This window comes from Thecamonas trahens (assembly GCF_000142905.1).
Source record: "Thecamonas trahens ATCC 50062 unplaced genomic scaffold supercont1.53, whole genome shotgun sequence".
Classification (NCBI taxonomy): domain Eukaryota; order Apusomonadida; family Apusomonadidae; genus Thecamonas; species Thecamonas trahens.
Genome location: NW_013657627.1, coordinates 45,715 through 63,924, shown reverse-complemented (window position 1 = coordinate 63,924; position 18,210 = coordinate 45,715). Strand labels below are relative to the sequence as shown.

Here is an 18,210-nt window from a genome sequence, read left to right as displayed (position 1 = left end):
CTCCCCCCCCACCCCTCCCCGGCTGAAACTGACAGGTAGCGCAACCGCACAAACGTAGCATCCGGTTCGGTCGAGGTCGGCTCGCCGTCGTCGTCAACCACCATGTGTCAGACCGGAGGCCAGGACAACTGCAACATCGCCTGCACCGCAGACAACGTCCTGACCGACTCCAAAAAGGCTCACATCCGTGACACCCTCATCCCGGCCGCTACCGCCTACCTCACTTCGGCCCTCGATGTCATCTCTGTCTCGGGCAACCTGCGCGTCGGCTCCGACAACGAGTGCACCATCCGCGACCCGCTCACCATCCCGCCGCAGTACCTCGACTCGGGCGCAGGCGTCGCCGCCGACATCATCCTCATGGTCTCCGCCCGCCCCACCGCAGGCACTCTGCTCGCCTTTGCCGGCGCCTGCAAGGTCGACCAGTACAACCGCCCCATCGTCGCCAACATCAACTTTGGCCCCTCGAACCTCAAGCCGCAGACCCCGGTCGACCCGTCAGAGCTCGGCACCGCCATCCATGAGCTCGTCCACGGCCTCGGCTTCACAGCCACCGGCAAGACCGGCTTTGCCAAGTTCCTCGACCTCGCCACAAACACCACACGCCCAGAGGCCCAGGTCATCGGCGCCACCGTCACCGTCGGCTCCACAAACTCCTACTCTTACGACGCCATCAACACCACCGCCGCACTCGCAGAGGCCCGCGCTCACTTTGGCTGCAACTCCCTCGCCGGCGTCCCGCTCGAGCAGCAGGGTGGCTTAGGCACCGCTCGCTCACACTGGGAGAAGCGCGTCTTTTGGAACGAGCTCATGACCGGCACATCCTCCGCTGACCCGCGCGTCTCGCGCATCACCCTCGCCCTCCTGCAGGACTCGGGCTGGTACACCGCAAACTTCGACGCCGCCCAAAAGTTCTCCTTTGGCAAGGGCAAGGGCTGCTCCTTCATCGACAACAAGTGCGTCGCCGGCTCCTGGCCCGCAAACTACATTTGCTCCACAGACAAGGTCCGCTCCTGCAACTTTGATCGCTCCGCTCGCTCGCAGTGCCAGCTCGTCGAGTACTCCTCCGGCGGCCCCGCCGCAGACATGCAGTACTTTTCAAACCCCAACCTCGGCGGCGCAGACTCGCTCGCTGACTTTTGCCCCATGGTCATCGAGTTCTCAAACGGCGTCTGCTCAAACACCGCCAACATCGACGCCAACAACGACCCGTTCTTCGCCCAGGTCTTCTCGCGCGACTCGGTGTGCATCGACTCCTCCATCGGCCTCGCCGCCGGCGAGGAAAACATTCGCTGCTACCGCTCAGGCTGCTCCTCGGCCACGCAGGCCGTCGTCCAGGTCGGCGCAAACTGGGGCTCCTGCGCCGGTGGCGAGTCCGGCCTCACCGCCGCCGGCTTCTCAGGCTCCTGGGACTGCCCCTCTGCCGAGTGGGTCACCGCCCAGTGCGGCGCCACTGCCTCGTTCCCCACCCTCACCGCCGTCGCCCCGACTTCCATCCAGCTCACCGGCGGCGAGAGCGTCACCCTCACTGGCTCCGGCTTTACCGCTGACATGTACGTCGCCATCGGCCCGGTCTCATGCAACTCCATCGTCCTCCTCTCCACCACAGAGGCCACATGCACCACCGCCCCGTCAACCATCCCCTCCTCAATCGCCGCAAACATTGCTACCGTCCCGCGCACCGCAGCAATCATCCGTGCCGACGCCTCCGCCGCCACTCTCGCCAACGCCGCCACCGTCGTCACCCCATCGCCCGCCGTCTCCCTCCTCCCCGCCTCTACCCTCGTCATGGCTGCCTCGCTGCTCGCCGCCCTCGCCATGCTCTTTGCCTAACCGCTTTTCTCTCCCGCTAAACCCGTGACTCTCTCTCCACCCTACCGCCGCTTGCCGCCCGGAAAGAGGAACGGAATTGCCGCAGGAAGGTGCGCCGCCCACGAGCTCTCATTGTGCGCTCCGTCGGCGTGCTCGGCGAGTACAACCTCGTCGCCGATCGCCAGCCCCGCCCCGATGAGTGCGTCAACCACGCCGCGCGTCTCGTACAGCTGCGCTAGCTCGTCGTCCTTCCCGCCCACTCCGAAATACATCCGCGTCCGAGGCCCATCTCCCTCCTCCCCGAACACCTCAGCCGCCGCCGTCGCCGCAGACACCCCGTACGAATCGAGGAACCAGAACGACGGCGAGAGCCCGGCAACAGCACCAAACGTCTGCGGTGCGTGGAGCGCCGCCATCAACGCCGTCAACCCGCCAAACGACGCCCCCAGCAGCGCCGTCGCCTCCCGCCCGCACCCCGTCGCCCATCGCCCATCCACGTACGGCTTGACAACCGTGAGGAGAAAGTGCAGGAAAGGCGTCGGCCCATCGTGGCCCTCGAGCCCGCTCTCCACGCTCCCCGCCCCGCCATCCCCCAGAAACGACCGCGGGACGTACTCTTGCTTGCGCTTGAGCGCCAGCGCCGGGATGGCGACCGCGATGAACGGCTCGACCTCGCCGGATGCCCACAGCGCATCGAGCGCAGAGTGGAGGAACATGCCGTGGCTGGCCTGCTTGCCAAACGCGTGCTGCCCGTCGAGAACGTAGAGGACCGGCAAGCCGACCCCGTCGTCGTCGCCAGCGCCGCGCCCACCTCGGAGCTGCGGCGGGAGGTAAACGTAGAGCGGCCGCGGCTCAAAGCCATACGCAGCCGAGAGCGCGTCGTGCGGGAGCTCGTGCGGACGGACAACCACAAAGGCGTCCGCCGCAGCATGCGGCACAGGTGGAATGGGATACGCGAGCGCCGCGCCTGAACTGATGGAAGCCGCCGTCACCCCACCATGGCCGACACGGAGGACAGAGTTGTGGAACCCGTACGCTTCGCTCGCCCCAGCTGCAGGATCTGCGTAGTACTCGCCGTCCACCACATACTTGTATCGATAGTACCCGTCCACAAGTCGCATCGTCGTCGTCCATCGCGAGCCACAAGTGCTGGCGCCTGCCTCGCCATCGTCCGCGTCACGGACAAGGTGCACCGCCCCACGCCCATCGCTCGTGCTCGCCCACCCGTTAAAGTCACCGGCGAGAAGGACCGTCGATGGCGAGACCTCCGCCGGGGCCGTAAACACAAACGTGATCTTGATCCAGTCGCCGAGCATGTCGACCAGTGCCTCGGCGTCGTCCATCGCTGCCCACGAGACAGGTGCGGCCACTCCAGATGGAATGAATGGCTGCCGGCGAGGCAAGCGCCGGCGAGACCGGCCCTGGCGAGTATGGATCGTGAGGATGATGGGCCGGGCCGGGCGCAACGAGGCAAGCGCCTGCGAGACCGGCCCTGGCGAGTATGGATCGTGAGGATGATGGGCCGGGCCGGGCGCAACGAGGCAAGCGCCTGCGAGACCGGCCCTGGCGAGTATGGATCGTGAGGATGATGGGCCGGGCCGGGCGCAACGAGGCAAGCGCCGGCGAGACCGGCCCTGGCGAGTATGGATCGTGAGGATGATGGGCCGGGCCGGGCGCAACGAGGCAAGCGCCTGCGAGACCGGCCCTGGCGAGTATGGATCGTGAGGATGATGGGCCGGGCCGGGCGCAACGAGGCAAGCGCCTGCGAGACCGGCCCTGGCGAGTATGGATCGTGAGGATGATGGGCCGGGCCGGGCGCAACGAGGCAAGCGCCTGCGAGACCGGCCCTGGCGAGTATGGATCGTGAGGATGATGGGCCGGGCCGGGCGCAACGAGGCAAGCGCCTGCGAGACCGGCCCTGGCGAGTATGGATCGTGAGGATGATGGGCCGGGCCGGGCGCAACGAGGCAAGCGCCGGCCGCCATTGGCTAGAGTCAACGAGCGGGTGGATGATCACGATTGGCGAGCACACCAGAGACGCCAGCAAAACGTCAGCGACTCTACCCTAATCCGATCCCATTCGCCATCGAACACTCGACGCGGACCATCGAAGCCGACGGACGAGCGAAAGCCTTTCCCTCAATCACCGAGGCCGAGATCGATGATGAGCTCTGACCGGGGTCGAGCTTGGTGGGCTTGATTGAGCTGGAAATGAGTGGGCCGAGCTTGATTGAGCCAGGGACAGCCATGCTGGGTGTTGCAAGCACGTCCCGACGTTTGCAGGCCGCCAGCGACCGCCGCTCGCATACCCCCCCCATCCCCCCTCTGCCCTCGCGGTACAAGGGGTTGCTGATCCCAAAATCTGTACACACATCGTGTACAGGAGCATGCGCACGCGCATTGCGTGCGTGCTTGAGGTTGTGCATGGAAGCAATGGCCCAGGGGAGCGGCGTAAAGTTGGCCATCTGGCGACTTCATCCCTCCCCCTGGTGCACGAAAGGTGACCCCGATTCCAACAGAAATCCGGCTACAGTGTTTGATTAGCCTGCACTACCCCTGTACGGGGCGGTGTTGTTGTAGGTGAGACAGAGATGCCTGTGGCGGCCGTGCTACCGTGGTCAATGCGCAGTCACAGGTCGTTTCTTGACATCTGACGACTACCACAAGGCACCACCCTCTCCCTCAGAAAGGCCGACGGATGATCAAGTTATCGCTTCCCACCATTTGCTCGCTTGCTGGCTGGCTGATGAAGCCATCCATGCGTTCTCTTCGGCTGCCATGAGCTCTCTCTCTGCGGCTTGCGAGTCAGCCATGGATAAAAGGCCACGCCAGGACCAAAAACCCGATGGCTACACTCCTCATCACGACATGTCGTAGCCATCGGCCTGCACTACCCCTGTACGGGGCAGTGTTGTTGCGCTGCCGCTGCTCTCTACTGCTGCTTCAGCTGCTGCAGTAGTCTCTGTGGCCATGGCCGGAAAACACGTGTCTGGCACTCGCCCTCTCTTCCGCAAAAACCGCCACTCGCCAGCCCCTCTCTCCCTCCATCTCAACCCTCCAACGCCGTTATGAGCACGAACATGCTTCATCTCATGGCCATGTACGCCCCCCCGCCCCCCTCCCCCCCTTTCTCCTTCTCCTTCTCCTACTCCGCCCGTTCACCCTCACCCGTACCCTCTCTCCCTCCTCTCCTTCCACCTCCAGCATGATGTCCATGGTTATTGCGACAGCCTCGGCCAATTATCTGGTGACGCGCGGATACAACGCCGACGTGTGCAACGGAGACGAGGTCTATCTCGCGTACTCGAGCGGGTGCTCGGTCGAGCAGCAGTGCCGGACGACTGGCGGACTGTACTCGACGACGGAAACGTGCTCAGACACGACGGTGGCGCCGACGACCACAGACCTGGTCACCGTTGCGTACTGGTCCGATGACAAGTGCTCGGTGACCACCGGCGATGGCCCGGAGACGCCTGTTGCGCAACAAGACAGCTGATATGCACCCGTGCAGATCGGCCGACTGTTACCCAATCTTCCTACTCGGCCCGGCTTTTGCCGGTCCGATCCACGCCCTGGCCTTTAGGCCAGGCCCCAAGTCCAAGCGCTTCATGCGTATGACGAGGCTCACGAGTAAGTCTGCGCCCAGACGGGCCCGGAGAGTCCCTGACTACGGTCGGGGGCTTCGTCCGACGTTCGGTTGGCCGTGGACCCTCTAGTCTACATCATTAAACTGATTCACACACGCAGAGCCATCTGCACGTCGACAACAGATCAAAGCTGTTCAGAGCTTGCCGATCTTAGCCCAAGCGATACCCTCCCGTCCCTTTCACGTAAAGGCACATGCACATGGCGATCTCCCGAGACAGACAAAGACAGCAACTCAACCCCCCCCCCCCCCCTCCCCCCCTCCCCCTTCAAAAAAAAACTCCCCAAAATGCCGCACGTTGCTTTTTTTCGTGAGCGTAATCGGCTCAGGTCAGGACGGGCGGGCGAGTGCCCGTGGCAGGCAGGCAGAGGGCGGGAGGGGGAGGGGGTTGAGGGGAGGCAGAGTGCAAAGACACGTGACACGCGGACGAGAACATGCACACGCCTACGCACGTGCGGTTCAAGGTCTCTGTACCTGTGGGAGCTACTCAATGGGGTGAGTATCTGGCTGTATGTGGCTCGGCCCATGAGCTTGGGAAGTGGTCGGCGAGCGGGGCTATGCGACTCGAGCTGCTGCCTGGCGGCAGTGTGACCAGCGGGGAAGCAGTACTGGTGGTGGTGCTGGTGGTGCTGGTGGTGCTGGTGCTGGTGCTGGTGGGGATGGAGTTGGGCAAATGAGTGGATGCGGAAAAAAGTCGCTCGCCAGTCAATCGCCTGTGGCCGGCAGAGTGGCAGGTGATGGAGGAGGAGGTGGTGGTGGTGGTGGGGAAGAGTCCGAGGCTGGGAGGTGCATCTGGTGTGGTGACATCGAGCTGGCGCCAGCTAGAGTTTAACCAGCCTTCGCTTTTGTATCCGCCGCGAAGCTCATGTCCAACATTGACACGTCGTGTTCCATGGTTTGGTGCTCTCGCGATCACGCTCTGCGCCGCCGCCGCGAGATGCTCGCCATGGTCGACGATCTCGGCCCAGCCACCCTGTTCATCACCATCACGCCCTCTGACACTGCGTCGTTTGACGTCTCCTACCGTGCCTTTCGACCCGAGGACGTCGACCGCTTCGCTGATACGACCCGCGAGCATGTGCCTGACGCGCGGACGCGCACAGCCAACGTTGCGGGTGATCCCACCGCTGCTTCTCAGTTCTTCATTGACTGTATGCGCGCGTTTGTCGAGCGCGTCCTTAAGTACAATGAGGACCCGTCCGTGCATACCGAAGGCCTCTTTGGAGAGGTCATTGCCTACATCATGTCGATCGAGACACAAGGTCGTGGTTGCCTTGTTGGCGTTGTCGAGCTTTGCCTGGACAAGGGCGAGATCTGCGGCGGTGTCGGCAGCGCGACGACGCTCGGTGAGAACGGTGGCGGCGTGGCGTTTGGCGACGATGATGGCGTCGTCGCGCTCTGCGGCGAGGCGATGCGCGGTGCGGGCGGCACGCTTCTTGTCCTTGTTGCGGCGAGCTGCGACGGCGAGGAGTGTGTCCATGACCGAGGCCATGAGATCGCGGAGGGTGGCGTTCTCGCGGGCGAGGACGGCGTTGTCGTCGTAGACGCCATCCTTGTCACGGCTGAGACGGGAGTTGGTTTCCATCAGCTCCTCGAGCGTGTCCTGCATCCAGGCGATGGTGTCGTTGAGCTCGGCGGCGGTGGCGACCTGAGCCGAGGCCTGGCGCAGAACGGCGGTGACGTCGTTGACTTGGGCGGCGCCGGCGCGGGCGTCGCTGGCTTCGCTGCACATCCGCTCCTCGACCGCATCTAGCGTGGACTCAAGGTTGTCGCGGTCGTCGCGGAGTTCGGCAAGCGCGGATTCGTACTCGGCGACGGCAGCAACAAGGGCGTTGCGCTCGGCTGTCGCGGTAGCGAGCTCATCCTTGAGCGCAGCCATGCCGGCGACGTTGCCACGGGCGGCGTTGACTTCGGCGGCAAGCGCATCGCGTTTGGCCTTGACGCCGGCTAGCTCATCGGCTGCTGCCACTGCTGCCGCCTGAGCCTGAGCCAGCTGATGATGCTCGTATGCGTTTTGTACCCGGCGTGCGAGGTACTCGTCCAGCGGCGTACTCGGCGTGCACTCAGCGTGCACTGTCGAGTCGCCAGCTCTCGCTCCGCCTCCCGGCATCTCGCTTGGCCGCCTGGTCTCGCCCATGTCTGCAGACGCAGGCGCCATCGAAGCCTCGTAGCCACTTTCACTGCCAATTTGGACCCGGTGCGGTGAGCCGGCGTCACGAAGCGCGCTCTGGAGCGAGCGCACGTGCGCCTCGAGCCGAAAGACAGCTGCCCGATGAGCCTCGATCTCGCCGGTCAGCTGATCGTTGATGCCCTGCAGTGTCTCGTTCTCCAGCTGCATCCGCTTAGCCATCCGCCGCTCCTCTTCCAACTCGACATCCTTCCTCCGCAGCGCTTCACGCGCACATCCTCATCTGGATCCGCGACCTCAACATGACCACCGAGGCGTTTCAGGCGCAACTCGCAGAGGAGCGCAATAGGGCAATCAACCACGTCATCAGGCAGCATCCACACGTTGTGCCTCTGTCAGGCATCCTTGCAACAGACCCATCCATTGAGGTCATGTTTCGCTTTCTCGATCACGTCCCTCCCTCTGGTGCATCCTCATCGCCGGCGCCTCCTCCCGAGCCCGAGCCCGAGCCCGAGCCGGAGCCCGAGCCCACCCCCGAGCCTGAGCCCGAGCCCGAGCCCACCACCGATGCTGCCGCTCCCACCGACGCTGCCGCTCCCACCGACGCTGCTGCTTCCGCCGACGCTACCGCTCCCACCGACGCTGCCGCTCCCACCGACGCTGCTGCTCCCGCCGACGCTGCCGCTCCCACCGATGCTGTCGCTCCCACCGACGCTGCCGCTCCCACCGACGCTGCCGCTTCCACCGATGCTACCGCTCCCACCGACGCTGCCGCTCCCACCGACGCTGCTGCTCCCGCCGACGCTGCCGCTCCCACCGATGCTGCCGCTTCCACCGACGCTGCTGCTCCCACCGACGCTGCCGCTCCCACCGACGCTGCCGCTCCCACCGACACTGCCGCTCCTACCGACGCTGTCGCCCCCACCGCTCCCGCCCCCACCGACGCTGCCGCCCCCACCGCTCCCGCCGCCGCCATTGCCACCGTCTTCGAGATCGATGATTTTGGTGTGGTGCCATACTACTTACCAGGCGCCCCTGTCGTTCTCTTGCGGACTACGAGCTTGCCGACAGAGAGACCACCGCCTGCCGTCGACGCCTTGCCGAGACTCGCCCGCCACACCTCGTCCCCGATCGTGGCTGACCCGCAGCCACAGGTGAGCGACAGTGGCTTTGCCGCTGACTTCTTTCGCTATGCCTCACGTGGCGTATGGCACGCCAATCCTCTCTCGCTTGCCACTCTGGCCTTTATCGAGGACACGTTCAACGGCTTCCCACCCCTGGTCTGCGGGCACGGCGGCTCATGCCCCGGCCGTGTAAGCAAGTTCGTCGCTGTCCCCGCCAGCACCGACGCCTACTCCCGGCCGTCACGCAACGCAACTGAGCCGCGCCTTGTCAAGTGTCGTGCGTGCTCATCCTTGTTTACCGTCTCACGCGTACTCGACAACATCGCCGAGCACGTCATCAGCAACTTCAAAGAGTGCGTCGGCCCCCTGGAACTGGTCGCCGAAGACTTGAAGTCGGAAAAGCCCATGTCAGACATCGGTCCTGAACTGCGCCTCGAGCCGCGACCCGTAGTCACCACACCCTATCGTGCCACTGGCACGTGCCCTGCTTCGGCCGAAGACCTCGCCTTTCTGCTGTATCTGCAGTACTTGCTCTTGTCCGTCAACACCCATGCCTGGACACATCGTGCCTCTTGCTTCAAGAGAAGGCAGACCACTCGCGGCCAGGCCACCGACCCAACCTGCCGCTATCGCATGCCCCGCGATTCCCATGCCAAGACTATTGCCAAGGGACTCGATCTGTCCGAGCATCCGTTCCTTGACAAGTCGTTTCACCTCATTCACGCGCGACCTGCCGACTCGCGCTGGCTCAACGCGTACCATCCGGCCCTCACCTACATCTTCCGCTCCAACACCGACGTTCGCCTGCTCCTATTGTCGGGCTCTGTCAACTGTGTCTACTACGCTGCAAAGTATGCTTTCAAGCTCTACAATGGTCCCACTGCCCGAGACTCGCTCGCCATCGCGTCCTACGCGAACAAGAAGGCCAGCCTAGCTCATGACATCGACATCACCCGAAAGCAGAGACTGGCTCGTTGTCACGCTTCTGTCGTCTACGCCAAGACATCGCAGTGCGAGGTCCCAGCCACTCTTGCTGCCTTCATCCTCCTCAACGGCAACGATGTCCTCCGCTCGCATGACGTCCGAGTCGTCTACCTCCCCACCCGCTTCAGGCGCCTCTCCGATGCCATCGCGCGTCGCCTCGCGCGCGCTAATGCCATGCTCCACCGGGCCGAGCAGCCTGTCCACCCTCGGCGCGATCCCGAGCACGCTGTCGCTGACGATCCCGCTGTCAACGACCTGCCTGACCTTACTCTCATCGGCAACGCACCCGCACCCCGCGCCGACACTCAGACCGCCGACCCAGTCATCTTTTCGCTCGGCACCAAGTCGCTGGTCGACGACTACGTCTTCCGCGATCCGCTTCTCGCTCACTTGCCGCTGGACACCTTTTGCCGCCTGTTTGACAAACGCGTCTTGCCCTCACGCCTCCGCACCGTCACCAACTCCATCTGCGAGCTGATGACCTCGACCAACGACGAGTATGACGACGCCTACATTGCCCACCTTATCGCCGACATCAATCGCCACGGCTTTGCCTCTGTCTCGCGTATGCACGCGAACAGGCGAGGTCACGGACGCAGCAGCAGCGCCAACGCCGCTGCCCAGTCTCAGCCGCCCCCGCTGGCAGCTGCACACTTCGACCACGACACACTCTTAGAGTTCCCACGAGGTTGGATCTTGTTCAACTCGTCCCACCTCCAGTTTGCCACCCATGGCCTCCGCCGGCGAACCGATCGCGCTGTCGCCACTACTGTCGTTCGTCCAGTTGGCCCTGCCCTGTCCTTCAAGTGGCGCTTGCATCCCGACGCTGATACCACCGACGAGGACGCCATCCGCTTTTCAGCCTTGGTTGTCCTCCGCTGGCTTCCGCATGCTTCCTCAGACAATGCCCTTGATATCCTCTTCTCTTACATCGACCAGCTCCTGCCCCCTGGCGCCGCCATCTCACCTCTCGATCTCGCCAATGCCGCCATCGCTGCTCTCAACGACTACGCCACCTCTGCCGGCCGCTTTGCCTCGCTTGTCCCGCCTGATCTCGACCGCCCAGACCTTCGCCTCCCCTCTGTCGCCGTCTGCTGTCGCGACGCTCTCCGTCGTCTGGCGTTCGCCCATGACCGCACCATGGCCAAGCTCCATGAAGCCTCCGGCATTGGCGCCACAGCCAACAACCCACTGCCCCCACCTGCAAAGGTCGACGTCGACCGGTCGTCTGCCTCTGGTGGCATCCCGACATCCGCGCTTTCTCCTGACGATGTCGATCAGTTGGTCCATGCCTCCATTGCTACCCTTGACACAGCCGCCCATCTCACCCAACAAGGCCCGGATACCGAACCTACCGCCGCCAACGTCCTCGCTGCCATTCCTGCCCCGGTCGGCGTCTCTGCCGCTATGCAGGAGCGCATCGGCGTCACTGACTTTGACAACGTCATCGGTAACCTCGTCACCACCGCTGCCACCATGGCCACTACATCTCATGCCGGAAATGACGATGCTGTCGCAGATGCTGTCGCAGCTGCCACGGCCCTCTCCCGCCCACATTGGCTTGTCGCCAAGTTGGACGTCTCACCCCTCCTGCAGGTCTCCTGCAACCATCCTTGCCAATTCATCCAGCTGCCGGCCCCGCTACCGCTGCCGCAGCAACGCCAGTTGCTGCACCTGCCGCAACCGCCGCAGGCTACTCCACGATCCCCATGCGGAGCGTTCGCGGTCTCACCAAGGACATCAACAAAGGCTTCAAGGACGTGAACAAGCAAGCCATCGAAGCGGTCGTCGGCGCTCCAACCCCTGACCATCCAGCTCTCCACCCCAACCCTGCCGCTCGCAACCATCCCATGCAGCAGTGGACGCCACGCGTGGCTCTCGAACGTGTCCAGCTCATCGACACCACCATCTCCTCCTCGCTGGGCACCGTCGACTGGCTGCGCCACTCTCATACCCTGCCGTTCGACCTGCGCGAACCCTCGAACACGGCTGCTCCCCAACCCGACCCTGGTCGCTCGCCAAACGTCCCAGAGCAACCGTCTTTCGGCGCTGCACTCCCTAACCGCGCCTCCATCGCCTACATCTCTGCCGACTTTGCCCTCAACTTCCTAGTCATCGCTGGCTCGGCCCTGCTCTACTCGCTTCGTACTTCTATTGTGGATGCAGCTCCCCAGTTTGCCGCTGGTCTCCCACGTCTCGACGACCTCCCCTACCCTCACCAGGAGAACATGAGGCCCGGCCAGCTCGCTATGTACTTGAGTGGTGCCGGAGGCTGCGGCAAGTCACACTGCATCAATGCCCTCAAGGCTCTCTCTCGCTCTTGGGGCTTGTCCAACGGCGTCACTACATCCGCTCCCACCGGTCTCGCCTCCACTCTCATCGATGGCCACACCGTCCACTCCTTGTACTCCGTTCCCATCGGACATCGCAAGGCCACTTGGAACAACTCGCCCTCACCACTCACCCCCTACCTCCGCGCCGCACACATTCACGTCATCGACGAGGTCTCCATGCTCTCCATCACAACCCTTACCTACATTCACTGCGCCTTGTGCAAGGCCAACGATATGCCTCCCTTTGACTCCAACACCCCTCTCTTCGGCGGTGCGAACGTGGTCTTTGTCGGTGACCTCGCTCAGCTCGCCCCAGTCCTCGCCCACCCTGTCTACATCCATTTCGAAACCTACCTCAGCACCAGACAGCGCGCCCAGCGCGCCGCTCGCCTACACAATGCAACCACAGAATTCGAAGACATCGGTGTCAACCTCTGGGCCGCTGCCTCGGCTGCAGTCGTCATCCTTAAGATCAACAACAGAGCCCGCAGCGACCCAGCCTTTGGCCATCAACTCGCCATCGCACGCAACGGCAGCTTCGCCCCAAACGGCTCCGTCGCCAACCTCATGCGCAGCCGCACCTTCGCCACCGCCGCCGGCCGGGCGAAGGCTATCGCAGCCGCCCTAACAACTGCCTCTGCCCTCGACACTCGAATCATTGTCTGCTCGAACGCTGCTCGCGTTGCTTGGAATACCACCATTTATGCTCGCATCGCCGCAGGTGCACACGCTGCCGAAGCCCCGCCGCCGATCATGGTTGAAGCCGTCATCTCCATCGCTTGCTCCCCACCTCGCGACTCAACCCGCAACCTTCTCCTTCGCCTTCCCGGCTCAAGCGCCACTTGCTACTACGACATGCGTGTCCTGCTCGCCATCGGAACTCCCGTCATGTTCATCGACAACATCGCCACCTCCGCTGCCATCTGCAACGGCACAACTGGTATCGTCGTCGGCGTCGTCTTCCCTGACAACGTCACATTCGTACACAAGATCCTCTCTCGCTCCGTCCCCAACTCGGTCGTACGCATCCCCAACACCCTCCCTGCTGTGGTCTACGTCGACGTTCCGTCCCTCCGTGGCCGCACCTCACACCTACCAGGCACTTCCTCACACCTACCAGGCACTTCCGTCGTCGCTGTCGTGCCTCGCGCCGCTTCTGGATGCCGGCTCACCGTCCCTTCAGCCAACAGAACCGCACATGCCCCAACCAAGATCAACTTCTCCCTTCGCCAACTGCCCATCGTCTCCGCTTTTGCCTCCACCGTCCACAAGGTCCAAGGCACTAGCCTCTCCGTCGCCATCATCCCCGCCTTTGCCGAGAAGACCAACTCACCCCACGCGACTCTCTCTGCTTAGGCTCTCTACGTCGCCATGTCCAGAGCACGAACTCGCAGTGGCCTCATCTTCTTCCAGTCGCCCACATTCAACTATCTCAACCGCCTCAAGTTGCCTGACAACCTCAAACGCGAGTTGCAGCGCACCACAGCCAACGACGTCGCCCCGCCACTCACGCAGTAGATAGATCCAGCATCAATGAAGTCACAACCTATACCTGGGGGGAAAGACCGCGTGACTCGGGATGCAGCGGGCGGCCGTAGGCCCCCGCCGAGGTCTCATCCGTGCGCAACTTGTTGCGCACGGATGAGACCTCGTCACAGCCTCCGATCAGTGTCACACGCCGCGCGTGCTCACAACCGCAACCTAATACCGTACCTGCAGCATCAACCATCACAGTCCCGACGATCTCCGGCGCCAGAGTACTCCACCCTCCGGGTGGGACCAATCTGCATGATTAAAGTGAATCACACACGCACGCAGAGGAGGATTGATGCGTGGTTGATCGGTTGATCTTCAGTTCCCGCGAAAACGCGAGAGGCAAGACGGTGTTCCATGGGACGTTTACTTTTGGATGATGCCAAGAGCGGATTCGGCGATGTAGGCGATGTAGGCGTGTGCGAGACGGCAGTCGCTGGAGCGGCGTTGTGAGGGAGGGACGTTCTGGGCGAGGGCAAAGGAAAAGCGCATGTATTGAGTAGATGTGATCGAGGGCAGGCGGGGGTGAAGGCGGGCAAGCCGAAGCAGGGCGATCCAAGCGGCGCATGCCGGTCTGCAGGCAGGTTGTCTCTCCGGTCGGGCGGCGAACGAGCACAGTCTACGGATCGTCCATTTCCATCAACAGCTCCTCAAAGCCGCCCAACAAGTCCACGACAGAGGCGGAGGTGACGACCGACTCCCCTACGGAGGAGCGGTTCCCGGCGACGGGCGGGTCAAGAAGGGCCACAAAGGAGCCGATGTCTTCGGAGGCAGTTGGCGGCGGTGGCGGGTTGTCGACGACAAAGGCGGGCTGGACGTCGGTGGCGGGAGCAAGACCTGCTCCGTAGAGGGACGGGGCGGGCGAGGTGGAGACGGCGAGGCCGGCGACGGGTGTGGTGGAGAGCGACGAGCCTGGCGAGGACGAGACCGAGTGGACGGTGGACTTGAAGGGTGAGACTGTGGGCAGCGAGCCGTAGGAGCCGACGGAGGAGAGGGAGGCGGCGCCGTGCGGATACGAGCCGATGGAGCCAAAGGGTGGGGTGAGGCGTGAGGCGGGCCGCGAGGCGGCGGAGCCGACAATCATTCTCGGTGACGAGACGGAGCCACCCGAGGCGGAGGCGAGGACGGAGAAGGGCGGGGTGACGGGATTGGCCATGTCGGATAGCGAGGTGACGACGCGGGCGGGAACGGCGACGGCGGGGTCCGGAACCGGAAGCGGCGACGAGGGCTCTGTCGTGTGTGTCGCTGGATGGGCAACGGTCGTGGAGGCGGGCGCTGCGGCGGATGACGACTCGAGTGCGATGGAGAGGGAGGAGGGGACAGAGCGGCGGTTGCGATTGACTCTGCGCTTGGCAAAGACGGGCGGGAGCTCACAGGCGACTTCTTGGGCGGCGCCGGCGAAGGAGCGCGAGCGCAGCGGGCGCGGCGGGGTGGACTGGCCCGCGGCCTGCGGGGCGAGGGCGGCGGCAACTGGCGGGACGGAGGCGAGGTCGCGTTCCGGCACGGGCGGCTTGGAGTCTGTTGCGGCGGGAGCGGCGGGATCGCGAAAGAGGGTGTCGCGGACGTGGGCATCTGCTGACGGGGTGAGCGGGGTGGCGAGTGGGGCAGGCTTTGGGCGCGGCGGGGAGCGGAGGCGGACGGGCGAGTTGACGGGGATGGCGGAGGGCGAGACTGTGGCGAGGAACTCGCCGTGGATGTCCTCTGGCGAGAGGGCGAGGATGTCGGCGACGGTGGAGCCTGTGGCATCTGTTGCGGGGGGGGAGGAGGAGAGGAGGGCGGCGCAGGAGTCGTAGGTGACAGACATGGAGATGACGGCAAACGGGGCGTGGACGGGCGGCAGGTCTACGGAGTTGAGGGAGGCGTTTGGGCGAAAGCCGGTGCGGCGGGTGGCGAGATCGCCTGTGGCGACGGTGACAAAGGTAGCGAGGTGCGGGATGATTGAGGCGTCGATGTTGCGCTTGAGGGTGTGGCACGGCAAGAGGTGGAGGCGTGCAAGGAGCGAGCGGAGGAGTATGGCGATGTGCTCGTTGGCGAGGAGAGTGGGGCGCGGCAGGCGCTTACGGTCTGCAGAGTCGCGGTAGGGGCGATGGCAAGTGCGACGCGCTCGACAAGGAGCGGGCCGGGGTGTGGATGGCCGGCTTGGTCGACGACATGCACACCCGGGATTGTGGGAGCGAGCCAGGTCTCGAGGAACCACGAGGCGTGGAGGTTGGACTGGTCGGGCAGCAGCGGGAGGACGAGAGCGGAGACGTCGTCCCACAGCTTTGTCACGATGCGGTAGCTGGTGTCGGGAGTTGTGGGTAGGTTGCAGTCGTGGAGGGGGATCCAAGCCGAGGCGCGGGCGGGTGCGGAGCGGAGCGAGGAGGAGGAGGAGGAGGAGGAGGAGGAGGAGGAGGAGGAGGAGGAGAGCGAGGAGGCAGGCGAGAACGGTGAGGCGAGGTCGAGGGGGGCGTTGACGTCGGAGCGGTAGATAGCAGGGAGAGGCGGATGGGAGCGGCGAGCGCCAGCCAGCATGGACAAGGATTTGAGAATGAGGTTCCGTGTGGCAGCATGTCGAGATGGGCGGGTGTTTGCTGGCGAGGCGGCCACGTCCATGTGAGGATGTGTCGGGGACGGGGTGGTGTTGTTGTTCTTCCGGTAGTTTGAGAACGAGAATTTGGCGAGATGTGCAAGGGTGTTCGAGAGGCAGCAAGGAACAATGGATGGGGCAAGACGGGGAGGGGATGGTTTTGGTTTACAAGCGCGACGAGGGCATGATGTGGTGGTCGAGCCAGGCGACAGGCACGGTGACCAACATGGTGGACAAGACAATCTGGGCATAGGACTTGCCCTGGCGATCGAGTCTAAGCGAGCGCATGCCGCCGCCGCCGAGAGCGCTGCGGCAGACAAAGTTGACAGCGGCGAGGCCCGGGAGGTCGTACCTCACGATGTGGCCGTCGACCAGGTGAGCGAGGATGTTTGCGATTGCGTCTGTGGTGAGCTGGGCCTTGATTTCGGGGTAAAACTCGCGGCGGCGTGCGATGATGCCGATGTTTGCGGCGTCGCCCTTGTCGCCGGAGCGGCCCCAGGCGATGGCGATGAGCGGGACGGTGGCGCGCGGACCGGATATGGTTGCGGGGGGGATTTCGGCGGGCGGGGGAGTTGCGGGCGGCGGATGCAAAGGCTCGGGATGAGGCTCGAGAAAGTGGAGTGGATGGTCTGTACCGCAGACCATTGTGAGAGTGGAGATGGCTGATTTTGGGACAAGGGCGGCGGAGTAGGAGATGCAGGGGACGGGGCGCGGGCGGCCGGTTGTGGCGGCGCAGAGGCCCGGGGCCATTCCTGTGGCAGCCGGGGCGACTTCTTTGGCAAAGGCGCGCAGGGCGGCGGGGTTTGTGTGCTTTGCGACGAGGCGGAGGACGACCTCTTTTGCGGCGGAGGGGTAAGAGGGGCCGAAGAGGGCGCCGGCGCCGAGAATTTCGACGCGAGTGTCGAGGAAGGGTTGCTCGTTTCGGGAGGCGAGGGCTGAGGTTGCGCGGAGGAAGATGGCGTTTGCGACGGCTTTGGCCTTTGCGGGGGCATCGAAGCCGGGGACGAGGAGCGAAGCCTCTGCGCGGTAGCCGTCGAGGAGAGTGAGGCCGAGCTTGAGGAAAGGGGTGGGCGGGAGGCCGCGAGCGCCTGCGACGGCGACGACGTCCTCGCCGAGTTGAGTGAGGGAGACATTTCGCCAGTCGCAGACGACGTCGGGCAGGATGTAGGCAGCGGGGTCTGCGATCTCGTAGACGATCTGCTCTGAGACTGTTCCGACGGTGACGAGGCCGCCTGTGTGTGGCGGCTTTGTGATGACGAAGCGGCCGTCTGGCCAGACCTCTGCAATGGGGAAGCCAATGTTGGCCCAGGAGCAGTTGTGGGGGCCTGCGGAAGCGGAAGCCTTCCAGTCTGTAAAGTTGCCGCCTGTGGACTGGGCGCCGCACTCGAGAATGTGTCCGGCGAGCGAGCCGGCGGAGAGCTTGTGGTAGTCGTGGGGCGACCATGCAAAGGCGGACATGAGGGCGGCGAGGACGAGAGCCGAGTCGACGCAGCGGCCTGTGACAACAAAGTCGGCGCCGGCGTCGAGGGCCATGGCCAGACCTGTGGCACCAAAGTAGACGTTTGCGGACATGGGCGGTGTGTGTGTGGGCGGCAGGGAGTCGGGCTCGCCGGCTGTGGAGACGGGGCGGAAGAGGGGCCTGAGGTCGTCTAGGATGTCGACGACGTCGTCGCCATAGACGACGGCGATGCGCGGGAGTCGCGGGAGCGAGTCGGCGACGCTCGCGGCATGGTTGTCGAGCACTGTCTTGAGGCGGATGGGGTCGAGGCCGCCGGCGTTGGTCAAGACCTTGACACCCTGGGCCAGGATGTCGGGCAGGAGCGGCTTGAAGACGGAGGAGACAAAGTCGGGGACATAGCCGAGGGCGGGGTCGCGCTGGCGGGCTTTTGTTAGCAGGCACATGGTGACCTCGGCCAGGTAGTCGCCGACCAGGTAGTCCAGGTTGCCGGAGGCGATTAGTTGTGCGGCGGCGGTTGGGGAGTCACCCCAGAAGGCCGAGAAGCAGCCGACACGGACGGTTGGGGGGGTTGCGGCCATTGGGGGGGTGTGTGTGGGGGGGGGTGTGGTGGTGGGGGAGGGGT

General features: G+C 64.3%; 6 protein-coding genes across 6 annotated transcripts; 3 read left to right on the top strand and 3 right to left on the bottom strand.

Moving 5' to 3' along the window:
• Positions 1 to 102: 102 nt before the first annotated feature.
• AMSG_09673 (uncharacterized protein) lies at positions 103 to 1,833 on the top strand (the record flags this gene model as incomplete). Its single annotated transcript, XM_013898577.1, has 1 exon — positions 103 to 1,833. The coding sequence occupies one exon, from the start codon at positions 103 to 105 to the stop codon at positions 1,831 to 1,833; it is 1,731 nt and encodes a 576-aa protein (XP_013754031.1).
• Positions 1,834 to 1,874: 41 nt separating this feature from the next.
• AMSG_09672 (1 carbohydrate esterase) lies at positions 1,875 to 3,165 on the bottom strand (the record flags this gene model as incomplete). Its single annotated transcript, XM_013898576.1, has 2 exons — positions 2,310 to 3,165; positions 1,875 to 2,273 (listed from the first exon to the last, which is right to left on the bottom strand). The coding sequence occupies exons 1-2, from the start codon at positions 3,153 to 3,155 to the stop codon at positions 1,875 to 1,877; spliced, it is 1,245 nt and encodes a 414-aa protein (XP_013754030.1). The 5' UTR covers positions 3,156 to 3,165.
• Positions 3,166 to 5,017: 1,852 nt separating this feature from the next.
• On the top strand, positions 5,018 to 5,560 carry AMSG_09671 (uncharacterized protein; the record flags this gene model as incomplete). The annotated part of the gene is made up of 2 exons (XM_013898575.1): positions 5,018 to 5,287; positions 5,396 to 5,560. 2 exons carry the CDS (start codon positions 5,018 to 5,020, stop codon positions 5,444 to 5,446), a joined length of 321 nt encoding a protein of 106 aa, XP_013754029.1. The 3' UTR covers positions 5,447 to 5,560.
• A 1,032-nt stretch (positions 5,561 to 6,592) lies between these two features.
• AMSG_09670 (uncharacterized protein) lies at positions 6,593 to 7,808 on the bottom strand (the record flags this gene model as incomplete). The annotated part of the gene is made up of 2 exons (XM_013898574.1): positions 6,593 to 6,607; positions 6,645 to 7,808. 2 exons carry the CDS (start codon positions 7,806 to 7,808, stop codon positions 6,593 to 6,595), a joined length of 1,179 nt encoding a protein of 392 aa, XP_013754028.1.
• Positions 7,574 to 13,545, top strand: AMSG_09668 (uncharacterized protein; the record flags this gene model as incomplete). The annotated part of the gene is made up of 3 exons (XM_013898573.1): positions 7,574 to 11,144; positions 11,324 to 13,008; positions 13,384 to 13,545. Exons 1-3 carry the CDS (start codon positions 7,889 to 7,891, stop codon positions 13,543 to 13,545), a joined length of 5,103 nt encoding a protein of 1,700 aa, XP_013754027.1. The 5' UTR covers positions 7,574 to 7,888.
• Positions 13,546 to 14,179: 634 nt separating this feature from the next.
• Positions 14,180 to 18,166, bottom strand: AMSG_09667 (AtuA protein; the record flags this gene model as incomplete). Its single annotated transcript, XM_013898572.1, has 3 exons — positions 14,180 to 15,624; positions 15,720 to 15,841; positions 16,299 to 18,166. The coding sequence occupies 3 exons, from the start codon at positions 18,164 to 18,166 to the stop codon at positions 14,180 to 14,182; spliced, it is 3,435 nt and encodes a 1,144-aa protein (XP_013754026.1).
• Positions 18,167 to 18,210: the final 44 nt, after the last annotated feature.